At 37.7% G+C, this 13046-nt stretch overlaps 1 protein-coding gene across 1 annotated transcript in view; it reads right to left on the bottom strand.

The window, feature by feature from the left end:
* MAP3K5 (mitogen-activated protein kinase kinase kinase 5) overlaps positions 1-13046 on the bottom strand; it is a 196164-nt gene that overhangs the window by 132841 nt on the left and 50277 nt on the right. The window contains exon 2 of the mRNA XM_069487666.1: positions 2733-2872. Coding sequence (XP_069343767.1) covers positions 2733-2872 — 140 coding nt within the window. The remainder of the gene's footprint in view (positions 1-2732; positions 2873-13046) is intronic.

The following is a 13046-nucleotide window of genomic DNA, read 5'->3' on the forward strand; positions in this document are numbered from 1 at the left end:
GGAATGTCTGATAAGCGTCTTATCAGCAATAAAGCTTAGCGGTTAAGGGGAACAGGCTTTAGAGTTGGGCAGACCTGATCCCAAATCTTCCTAGCTTTATCACCTTAGGCAAATGATTGAATGTGTTTGAGCCTTAGTTTGTGATTCTATAAAATGGTGATAGAATGAATAGGGCTGTTTTAAGAATTAAATGCGAAAATGTATGCAGGCAAATCACTTGGTACCTAGCCGGTAATATTACAAGATAAATGAGTATAGTTTAGATAGCACTAGCCTTTTTAAAGAACTACTTTATTCAAATACCAACAACACTCCTATACAAAGGCTGGCTGAAAACAATGAAGCCAGTTTATTTGTCCATATACATTTCTGCTAAGGTTAGCTTTACCTTTTTCTCTCAAATGTAATTTTAATTCATTAAAAAAATATTTCCTTAGGAGAATGCCCATAAAACTAAATTGCCAGATACCAGTATGGGCAAAACCAAAAATTGCACAGAGTAAAAAATCTCCAACACAACACTGCCTGTTTAAAATAAACTTAATCCACAGAAAAATGAAAACAACCAAAGAGGCCAGGCGAGGTGGCTCATGCCTGTAATCCTAGCACTTTGGGCAGCCAAGGTGGGAGGATCACTTGAGCCCAGGAGTTCAAGATCAGCCTGAGCAACATATAGAGACCCTGTCTCTGCAAAAAATAGAAAAACTAGATGGGTGTGGTGGCGCATGCCTGTAGTCCCAGCTATTCGGGAGGCTGAGGCAGGAGGATCACTTGAGCTCAGCAGTTTTGAGGTTGCAGTGAGCGGTGATGACACTGCTGCACTTTAACTCGGGCGACAGGGCAAGATTCTGTCTCAAAAAACAGGGCCAAATAAAATAATCTCATTTCTTCATCAACTGCTAATATATGTTGTAAATAGTAGCAAATCCAAATGTTTAATTACAATGGAAATCAAGCAGGTGTGGGGGGAGGTGGGGATGGATAAATTCACACCCAACAGGTACAAGGCACACTATCTGGGTGATGGATACACTTGTAACTTTGACTCAAATTGTACAAAAGTAATTCATGTAACCAAAACCTTTATACCCCTGTAATATTCTGAAAGAAAAAAAAAGAGTAAATAAATAAATAAATGTTTAATTAGAAAAACAGTCACAGGCGGAGTGCAATGGCTCACGCCTGTAATCCTAGCACTTTGGGAGGCTGAGGCAAGAGGATCACTTGAGGTCAGGAGTTCAAGACCAGTTTGGGCAAGAGCAAGACCCCATCTCTACCTAAAATAGAAAAAATTAGCTGGCACACGTCTGTAGTCCCAGCTACTCCAAAGGCTGAGGCAGGAGGATCACTTGAGCCCAGGAATTTCAGGTTGCAGTTGAGCTGTGATGACGCCACTGCACTCTGGCCAGGGTGACAGAGTGAGATTCTCCTGTCCAAGTACTAACCAAGCCTGACCCTGCTTAGCTTCCGAGATCAGACAAGATGGGGCGTGTTCCGGGTGGTATGGCCGTAGACCAGACTGAGATTCTATCTCAAAAAATATATACATAGGTATATAGTTACAAAATTTTATGGTGCGTTAATTAAAGGGGTAAACCTAGAGGAAATTTAGTTGGGGTGTCTTAAGGATCCCCTACTTAAGGATTGCTCCAGGTAAAGGATGGCTCTAGGTAAAAAATGGATTTCGGACAAGTAGGAGCAAATCTCTTAGGGCTATTTGAGAGTATCTGGAAAGGGACATGCCTGTCCATTCCCAGCACAATGTCTGGCATGCGGTAAATATAGTTGCTCAACGAAGCTCTGCAGGTTTTTCAGAGAAAGCCACGTGTGCTTTAGATAGTCAGATAAAACCAAAATACTACTAACATTTTTTTGCATGAATTTTGGGTTAGAGATATTCATGTGACAACTGGCAAGCCATTAGAAATATGGTTCCGAATTCTAGGGCTCCATGTCCCCAGGCTGGCTTTGATTTCGCAGCAGGAAGATACAGCTGAGAAAAGCCACATGGAGCGAGCTGCAAGCTTCACAAGGGAAGTGGATGCCATCAGGCTCAGCGTGAGCCTCACTGGACTGTGAGGTGCTTTTCAAAGAATCACACAGGATAAAATCACTCGGCCCTGGAAAAGTATTTTAGGCAACCTTTTTGGATGGAGGAAATGCCATCGTATGAGTAAGTTCTTATTAATGGAGAGAATGACACTGAGACAGGTTGAATTTTGTAGACAAATATAGGAAATTTTTATTCCCTTTCTCCTATCTCAATTTAAACCATACCCCAGTGAAAAACGGTGGCAATTTTTTCAGGATACTTGAGAGAGAATTTCTCCTCGGAGCACTTTTAAGTAGGAAGTGCACTTGTAGTTGGAGACAGGTGGGTACAATGAAGCGCCCAGCGGTGACACAGCAGGAGGCCTGCCTGTACCTTATGCAATCTCCTTTTCTTTCTCTGGAGGTGTGTACTGATGACTTCCATTAGCACAGTCTCCTTGGCTGCAGCTCTAACTGAAACTCCCAACTCAACATGCGCTTTTTTCCTACCTGGGTGTCATCACGTCTCTACACTGAAATCTAGATAAACCTCACAGCTTAACTAGTAACTGGTGCATAACGATCACACTGACACAAACATCCTTTTACAAACATAAGCTACTTAAAATGTTTCGGATGACAGAGAGGTATTCCTGAAACGCTGGTGCTAAAATTAAACATTCAGTAAGCAAGGCAGGTACCTTCAGTGACTGCAGCGAGTCTGAGTTAGTATCACAGTAGAGGATGATGTTGTTGGCCATGCTGAAACTTTCTCGCACCCCGAGGTGGTAGAACAAGGATGGCTGCCGGAAGGCATCGCTCATCTCCACCACAGCGATATCTGCAAGCAGAAAACAAAGTCCCTCAAACAATGACACCTAAATAATGTCCAACAAGCACATTTTGGTTTCAATAACTTAGTACTCAAAAGAGGAAATGAGGAAATAATAGGGATTTTCCCTTTTCACTTATCACTGAATGTTAAATTTGCAGTTCCACCCGGAAGTGGTTTTATAAAATGTTAACAAACCTGCATTTTTCAAAGAAGGAGATCATATAATTACTGGAAACTAAAGAGAGTCTGCAAAACAAGGGCTAATGCTCTCTGCTAAATTTCAACATTAAAACAAGTTAACTAAGGTCCCAAATAAAAAAATTCCTTAAAAAGGAGATTCATAAAAAATAGCAATAAGTAATAAATGTAAATGAGATTTAAAAAAAACGTAGATAAATGTATTATTTAATAGTTAACAGAGCTAGGCTTTAGAATTAATTAATTAATTAATATCTAGTAAGTCCCTGGCAAATATAATCAAGAAAAAAAAGAGAGAGAGTAAAAGTATAGAAAATTACACCTAAGGAAAATATAATCACAGATGCAAATTTTCCCAAAGCTCAAAGATGACCAACACCAAGGTAGTAGAAACCTGATATCAAAATTTAACAATGTCACCAAAATGAAATTTAGATTAGTCTCAAACTCATTTATAGATTAGACAAAAATATGAAAGAAAAACCAAGCAGTATACTATAAGAACCCTAGATCATGACTTTAAAGTTTACTTTGGAAATTCAAAGATGGCTCAAAGCACCAGACTCTCTGCAGATGCTCCAAGTACATTAATTAAAATTCAAAATCTATTTCTCATTTTAAATAATTGCTGAGTTGGGGGCAGTGACACACATCTGTAGTCCCAGCTACTCAGGAGGCTAAGGCAGGAGGATCGCTTGAGCCCAGCCCAGGAGTTCAAGGCCAGCCTGGGCAACATTGCGAGACCCTCACCTCTAAAATACATAAAATAAAATAAATTTTTTAAAATTGCAAATTGAGGCCGGGCGCGGTGGCTCACGCCTGTAATCCTAGCACTCTGGGAGGCAGAGGCGGGTGGATCGCTCAAGGTCAGGAGTTTGAGACCAGCCTGAGGAAGAGCGAGACCCCCGTCTCTACTAAAAATAGAAAGAAATTATATGGACAACTAAAATATATATAGAAAAAATTAGCCGGGCACGGTGGCACATGCCTGTAGTCCCAGCTACCCGGGAGGCTGAGGCGGTAGGATCGCTTAAGCCCAGAAGTTTGAGGTTGCTGTGAGCTAGACTGATGCCACGGCACTCACTCTAGCCCGGGCAACAAAGCGAGACTCTGTCTCAAAAAAAAAAAAAAAAAAAGACTAAAAAAGTCACAAAAAATAAAAAAAAATAAAAGAAATGCAAATTGAAAATATAAGATCTTCCTTAACATATAGAATAATATACATTTCATAACAACTGCCAATTTTGCATTTATTTCCCATGAAAATCAGGAACAAAAGGCTGCCAACAAGTCCCACTAATATATAATGGCTTTCTGAAAATTCGAGCCATGCAATAAGATTTTTAGAAAGTAAGGAGATATAATTCTAGAAAATAAAATACACAATTGTCTCTACTAGCAGATGTTATGGTTGTTAACCAAATACCCAACAGAATTAGCTAAATAACTATTAGAAGTAATAACACAATTTAGTAAGGTGTCAAGATGCAAAATTATTATGAAAACCAAGAGCTGCTTTTATAATCACAACAAGCATTTGGAAAACATAGTGGTAAAACAGAACCTATTCACAATTACAATGAAAATGTTAACATATAACAAATTTAACAGATGATGATAATTTGTTTAAAATATGTGCAATATGTGAGAGATGAAAGGTTAATGTCTTTATAAATTATCTCTTATTGGTCAACTTAAAATAAACCAGCAATAATAAGAACACTACATTAAACAATTAGGCAGTAGACATAAGCAAACAAGTCACAGAAGTTTAAATGGAAAATAAACATATGAAAAGTTATTCTCCATTTCACATTTTTAAATACACATTAGACCAACCATGAAGTGCCAATATTTTTGCCTACTTGTTAGGCAAAAATATTTTAAAACAGTCAGTGAAAATGTAAATAAATGATACTCTTTTGTGCTGTGGGGAAGTGTAAACTTTCTAGGAGAGTTAAGTTCTTAAAATTATGTATACTCTTTGACCTAATAATTTTATTCCTTGGAATTTACTCTGAAAAATTCTTATAAATGTGAACAGATTTACCTGTAAGTATGTCCATTGAAATATTTTTTACAATAAAATAATTGAAAATGTCTAAATACCCATCATTAGGAAAATGGCTATATGGTTATATTTATGTGTATATATGTAATAATATATATACACATAATTTCAAATAATGGCATATCATACAACCACGGAAAACTATAAGGTAGAAGAATACTTAGCTACAGAGGGTAAATTCAAGCTATATTAAATAAAAAACATTATAATATATACATTGCAACATGTAGCATATACATTACAAATATAATTATACATTATAATGAATGCATAATAATGTTTACATTCTATGTGTATATGCATGTGAATAAAATAAAATCTGAAAAGTTGTACACTAAAATGCTAACCATGGTATTATAATAGCTGTGCAATGGATTATTTTAATTTTCTTTTTCATGCCTTCTATATTTCTCACAATTTCTGTTATGAACATTGACTGCTTTTACAATTTAGGAACCCATCAAAATATAAAAAGAACTTCATTCAAGACCTATGTGACTGAAAGTAAATCCAAAGTACAGCGTATAAAAATATTGCAGACCCTTGAGAAGCTGTTACGTGCAAAATCTGCTTAATGATCATGAAATTAGAATTTACATTTGTTGAAAGAGAAATCAATCACATGACACGGTGGTGAAAGACACAAGAGATTTATCAAAGTTATGAAACAGGAAGACAGGTCAAAGGAGCTTCAAAAGTTTGTTTTTCAAGACTAAAAATGACTTAAGGACTCTTTAATACAAATAAAGACTTTTCTTTTGGGGTCCTTAACATTTCTACATCAAAAATCAACACACGAAAAAAGTGAGTCATTGCATCCTACCCACAGAGCCCAGCTGCCTCCTGCACCCACACGGCTTCCTCCTCCCATGGGTGCCAGCCACTCAGCAGTCAATCACTGCTTTAAAATCAAGAGACAGCGTAAAGTAGGGCTGGGAGAAACCAAATAAAACACTTGCTGATGAAAAATAGAAGACATGAAAATAAAAATACTAACTAAGTTAAAGTAACGAAAGGAAGGAGGGAAATTTTTCCAGAGAACTGACTCGTGGAATTTGATGCTAAAATAAAATAAAAACACTGCAGAAGGTTTTCAGATTAAGATAGAAACTAGACATTTAAAATGAATGGTGCAAGCAAAATAAGATATATTCATTACATCTGAACATCTAAGCAGAAACAGATCCATTTTTGGAAGCTATATAGAACATTAAAAAGTGCTTATTGGTATAATTGGTATAATTTTACAATACAGTACAGTAACTCAGAAAAGGGTCGATTTTTTTTCTATTACAAATTCAGATGAGTGATTTGGTCTAAGACATTTCTATTCTTTTCTAAATCTATTTTTTAATTGTCATAGAGCAAAATTCATTGTCTCTGATATAGAGTCCAGTGGGTTTTGAAAAATCCATATCAACCACCACAGTCATGATACAAAATAATTCCTTCACTCCAAAAAATTCCCTCATGCTGTCCTTTTGCAGTTAATCCCTACCCCAAACCCCAATTCCTGGAAACCACTGATCTGTCTCTATAATTTCACCTTTCCCAGCGTGTCATATAAATAGAGTCACACAGCATATGGCCTTTTGAAAAGAGGTTGGTGTCTTTCACTTAGCAAAATGCATTTGAGATTTATCTATGGATGTCCATTCACAGGTTGAAGGACATTTGGGTCATCTCCGGTTTGGGCAATTTTGAATAAAGTTACTATACGACTTTTTGTATGGACATATGCTTTCAATTGTCCTGAGCAAATACCTACAAGTGGGATTACTGGGTCACATGGTAAGTGTATGTTTAACTTAATAAGAAAATGCCAAACTCTTTCCCAAAGTAACTATACCACTTTGCATTCCTATCAGCAATGTATGATTGTTTCAGTTGCCCAACATCCTTGTCAGCACTTGGTATTGTCAGTGTTTCTTTTAAAGCCAGTCTCATGGTATGTAGTGGTATCTCATCATGGTTTTAATTTGTATTTCCCTAATGACTAATGATCGTTAAGCATCTTTTTCATGTGCTTATTTGCTATCTGTATATCTTCTTTGGTAAAGTGTTTAAAGCTCTTGCTCATCTTGTTTATTATTGTTGAGTTTGTTTTCTTATTATTGAGGTTTCCATGCTCTTTATATTTTCTGAATACTGTCCTCTGTCAGATATAAGATTTGCAAATACTTTCTCCCAGTTTGTGACTTGTCTTTTCATTCTCTTAACAATGGCTTTAGAAGAGTAGAAGTTTTTAATTAAGTCCAGTTCATCAACCTTTTCTTTTATGGATTGTGCTTTAAGTGTTGTATTAAAAAAATATTTGCCTAACCCAAAGTCACAAAAGTTTTCTCCTATGTTTTCTTCTAGAAGTTTCATAGCTTTACATTCTACATTTGTCTATGATCCACTTTGAGTTTATTTTTGTATATGGTATGAAGTATGGGTCAAGGTTCATATTTGCTGCAAAGACTCTCCTTTCTCTATTGAATTGCCTCTGCACCTTTGTCGAACATTACGTGGCTACATTTTGGGGATTTATTTCTGAATTCTCCGTTCTATTTCATTGATCTACATGTCTACTTTTGCCAACACAACACTGTTTTGATTGCTGGAGCTTTATGGTAGGTATTGAAATCAGGTAGGTTAAGTCCTTCAACTCTATTCTGTTTCTAAAACTGTTTTTGGCTATTTTAGTATTCTATTTGCTTTTCTATATAAATTTTAGAATCAGCCAGAAGTTGATAGCTACAAAAAAAATCCTCCTAGGATTCTGATTAGGATTGTGTTGAATCCACAGATCACTTTGGGGAGAGTTGGCATCTTAACAATATTAAGTCTTTCAGTCCATGAATATGGACTATCTCTCCACTTATTTAAATCTTCTTAATTTCTTTCATCACTATTTTGAAGTTATCAACATACAGATTCTGCACATAGTTTGCTAAATTTATACTTGTTTCTTTTTTTTTCTTTTTTTTCTTTTTTGGTGCTATTGTAAACGGCACTCTTTTTTAAATTTTGAATCGCAATTGTTCATTGATAGTATACAAAACTACAATTGATTTTTGTATATTGACCCGAGGCTTTACTGAAAACACTTATAAGTTCTAGAAGGTTTTCTTTAAATATATATTCTTTGGGATTTTCTACATCAACAGTTATGTAATCTGCAACTAGGAATGGTTTTGTTTCTTCCTTTCCAAACTGTATGACTTTTATGTTTTCTGTTTGTTTATTTTTGCCTCGTTATACTGGCTAGGAATTCCAGTGACATAGTACTTTTTAAACAGTAATATTTCATTAACTAACAAAATAAAACATTATCTTATGGCTACCTTCTGACTCTGATGTGTACCTTCTTAGAAGTAGTAAACTAAACGGTTAAAAATTATCTTCCTTGTGAAATGATCCTAAGACACATTAAAAATACAAAAGATGATATAATAAATTAAACACTTGATATCACAATTCTTGAACCCCCCTTACTGAAGGTACAGTTTATCTACTTTATTTTACAAATACATATTCAGTACTTACTATGTGTCAGGTACTATACACTTTTCAAATATTAACTCACTTAATCTTCCTAATACCGCTTTGTGGTAGGCAATACTATTATTTCAGGACACTGAAGCAGAGAAGGTGTCTGCCAAAGATCAGCATAAAAGTGCTGGCACCAGAATTCAAACCTAAGCAAACCAGCTCTGGAGTCCATGCTCTTAATCTAACTGAGCCACAACCTACACTTACAGGAGCCGGAACTTACCCAGCTCAGAACACAAATGAGATGTGAAAATAGATTTGGGGACCAGAGCATACTACTGCTGTCATGTATTTCATGAGCAAATGCACTTAATTGTCTAATTGAGTTTTTGTGGTAATACTATGAGTAAAACTGCCACATTTAGAAATTTAAGAAAGTCAGCCATTTAAGAGTATAGACAAAGGCACAAAAATCTCCTACATTTTTACCTAACGTATAGTTTGTTTGCTTGTCCCAATTGAGTTAATGTTAAATGGAGCATAAAATGAGGTGTACCAGAGGTTTGTTAAAGCATAATAAAAACTTTTAGGGCAATAATATTATATTAAATGATTAAGCTTAATTGCATTTTGGTCATCAAATGGCAGTGGTTCATGGTCTGTGCAGGGGGTATTTTTTTAATTGAATTTTCCCTTCATAAAACAGTATCTGTTGGTTAAATATCTCACTTGAGTTCTGCTGCTTGTGCAAAGCAGAGTTAAAAGAAGATGTTAATCAGTAGTTACTTTTTATCTTCTCTATTTTTTTCCTTAGGCAACAGATCACTGGTAAAAAAGCAAGAGCCCAAGTAGCCATGTGGCTTCTACTACAGTCTACGAGGTACTCCCTCCAAAAGCCCATAACGCATGAAAACTTTCCAAGCCAGCACACAGAATGCTTCATCCAGTCACAATGGGTCAATCTCAAGGCAACCCATTAGTGCCTTTTTAATCTGACAAACATCGCAAGCACCTATTATATTAACATAAAAGGCTCTCTGTTACCTGCAATCTGTTATGAAAGTTCAAAGGAAAACTTAATGAGATACGGTTTTTGCCTTTTCCTCTGGCTCAGAAACATGCTTTGGCAAGTACCAATATAGGGTGGAATGCTGCTGGCGCCCTGGAAGAACAAGTGGGGACGCTCCAAGGCCAGACAGGTCAGTGCTGGTTGGGTGGAAGAAGGAGCACTATACGGACAGGACACCAGCTGGCTGTGGAGTCGCAGAGTGAAGCACCACAGAAGCAGACAAAAACCCGCAGCCCCAGCACAGCAAACGCAGTGCAGAAGAAGCCACGGAAAAGAAAGACACCTCGAGCTTGGTTAGAAAGAAATGCAGAAAACCACAGCTAGAAACTGAAGTGATGATTTCCAATGGGGGAACCGAGAGGTCCCCTAAAGAGCAGACATTGACCCCCAAATGTTCTCCTTTCTTGGATTCTTAAGGGAAATACAAACTACATCCCATTGGCTTTTCTATTTTACAAATGATTAAGTGCTATTTACAACTAAATATGAAAATCACTGAAACATTATTCATGATCCTAAAGTAGTCTCCTAGTAGCATCTCCTGAAGGGTCTAAGTTTCCTGAAGTCTGGCGGGTATACAATGCCGGGAAACTGCAAAACTCCTATCGTGCAGCTACGATTGTTGGAATTTTCAGAAAGGACAGAATGATCATCTATCATCATTGTCTTGAATTGGTCATGGTTTGGCAATTCCTGCTATAAATGACCACTCATTTAGCTTCATCAGCATCACTTTATTTTATTGTATGTTATTTGGTTAATTCTACCATGGATAATGATATATATTTGTATTAACAGTACATTTTGGCCCACAATTTCCTCATCACTAAACTCTAATAAATGTATGCATAGTGATTCAAACATGAATCATTCTTATATTGTTAATGCAAATTATACCTACTCTCCCCAACCCAGCCCTAATTTGCTTATTTGATGACATTTTATTATTACACTGAAGTGTTTTGCTGGATTTGTTGTTGTGGTTGTTGTTGTTATTGATTTTAATCTGATAAGTAAGGCCCAGTGGGGAGGTGGTCAGAGGGTATTTTGCACTTCCAGAGGTTGGCCTTAGAAAGTTGAGAGCCACTGTGCTTACAAAAGGGGAAGGAAGAGAGGAAAAAGGAGAAACCTAGAGGGGAGGGAGAGACTAAAGAGAAAGACAGAAGGGGGAGAGGGAGGGGAAAAAAAACAGACAGACGGAGGGAGCAAAACCAAGATGGGTGTTAAAAGAACTAAAGTCCCCTCGCCCAGGCAATAGCTGCAAGAGCTGAGCTCGTGACACTTCAGTTTTAGAGATCATGAGGGGAAAAAGCACACATCCATCACAGGTGCCCAGCCCAGAACGCCAGGGCCTGGAGCCACAGCGCTTTGCCAGGAGATGCAGCCTCAGCAAAGCACACTGCAGAGCTGAAAAGCCAGAAAGGAAACCTTCCCACCTCCAGAGGAGTAATGAATATGAAAACGACAGACAAGCTGTTTTTTTTTCTTTTTTTCCAGTGTTTGAATCCTGGTTAAGTTTCTGGATGGATGACCTTGGACAATACCTTAAACTCTCCGAGCTTTGGTTTCTTCAACTATAAATCGGGAATAATATAACAGGTATTTACCCACAAAACTGTTATAAGAATTACATGTGTGCCGAGCATAGTAAACTCAAAAAGAAGGGTAATCGCGTGCAGCCATGATAAGAAATGCTCAGAGGATGCTCTTTGAGCAATTTATGATAAAAATATTATTGAAGTCAATGCTATTATATAGTTCCTGAAGCCACATATGAATAATTTCCCACAGAAATGATGTTGAAGTCAAATTTATGAAAGCACAGAAAGCCAACATAAAGAAGTTTTGACTCAATTCTATAATCAGTGGATGGATCCATCCATGTCCTTGAGTTTTGCAAAGGGGTGTGGCAGGATCCAAGCTTTGCTTTGGAAAGACAACCTGGTACTTGTGGATGGATGACAGACTACACAGACTGGAGGCAGGGCATCATTTAGGAGTCCTCCAGGGGAGAGTGTGCCCTGCAACTAACACAGGGACAGCACAGGGGCAGGGGCGTGGGGAGGGTGTCAATATGCTTTAGGGACTCAGCAGGTACAAGCAAAGACTGAATTAGAAATGATTCTGATTTGAACTTGGATGATTAAGGACAATGATTTGCCATTAACACAGTAAGGGACACAGGAGGAGAAACTATTTTTTTCTGGTAGGAACTTGAGTTTGGATTGGGACACACTAAACACTGCGGGGGTATGTGTATGAATATGTAACTGACAGCTGCGCTTTTGAATCTCAGCAGAAAGATCAGAAACAAACAGAAAGATGGGTGATCACTGAAGCTATGAGTGCAGATGAGATTGTCAAGTTAGAGTGCAGAGAAAGAAAAGAGAAGGCTTCCAGGACTCAGGAATTCGCCTCCTCATTATATGCCCACTGAGAGCCCAGATATATGCTCACCAAAAACAAGTAATGAACGTCCATAGCTGCACTATTTGTAAACCATCAACAGCAGAAGAAATCAGAAAGCGAACTATGTAGTGACAATGGATACTACACAGCAATGAGAATGAAAAATCTACAATCACATGTGACAACGCGGCTGAATCTCACCAACATGTTGAGAGAAAGAGCCCAGATAAAAAAAGGTGGGTACTGTAGGATTCTGTGAAGTTAAAAGTCACAATCATGGCTGCTTTGGGGAGGGTGGGCAGTGACTAAAATGGGAATTGAAGGGGACTGCTAGGGTGCTAGCAAGGTTCTGCTTCTGGGTTTAGGTATTGGTTACTCAGGCATGTTAACATTGTGAAAATTAACTCCTTTCTGGTCAATAAACTTGCCCAGAATGTTAAAAGAAAAAAAAAGAATTAGTATTGGTTTCCTGTGCCATTGCAACAAATCACCACAAACTTGATGCCTTAAAACAACTGAAATTTATTCTCTCACAGTTCTGGAGGCCAGAAGTGTGAAATCAAGTGCAGGCTGCAGGCGGGGCCAGGGCTGTGCTACGCCAGGGACTCCAGGGGAGAACCCTTTCCTCGCCTCTGCAGGATTCCTTGGCTTGTGGTGTGCACATGTGGTGTCAAACCGCCCTCTCTCTTACAAGGACACTTGTGGTGGCATTTATGGCCCACCCAGATAATCCACGATTATCTCATGTCAAGACCCTTAAGTTGATCTGCAAAGACCCTTTTTCCAAATAAAGTAACATTCACAGGTTCCAGAGTTTAGATGTAGATATTGGGATAGCAGGGGGGTGAGGGACAATTTTTAACCTACCACATGGATTATAAAAAGCTACATAATGAGTGAGCACAACAGAACTAAAGGTGTTGAATAAGAGGTGAGGAAATGGAGGTAATGAGCAC

Source organism: Eulemur rufifrons, chromosome 15 (assembly GCF_041146395.1).
Source record: "Eulemur rufifrons isolate Redbay chromosome 15, OSU_ERuf_1, whole genome shotgun sequence".
Taxonomy (NCBI): Eukaryota; Metazoa; Chordata; class Mammalia; order Primates; family Lemuridae; genus Eulemur; species Eulemur rufifrons.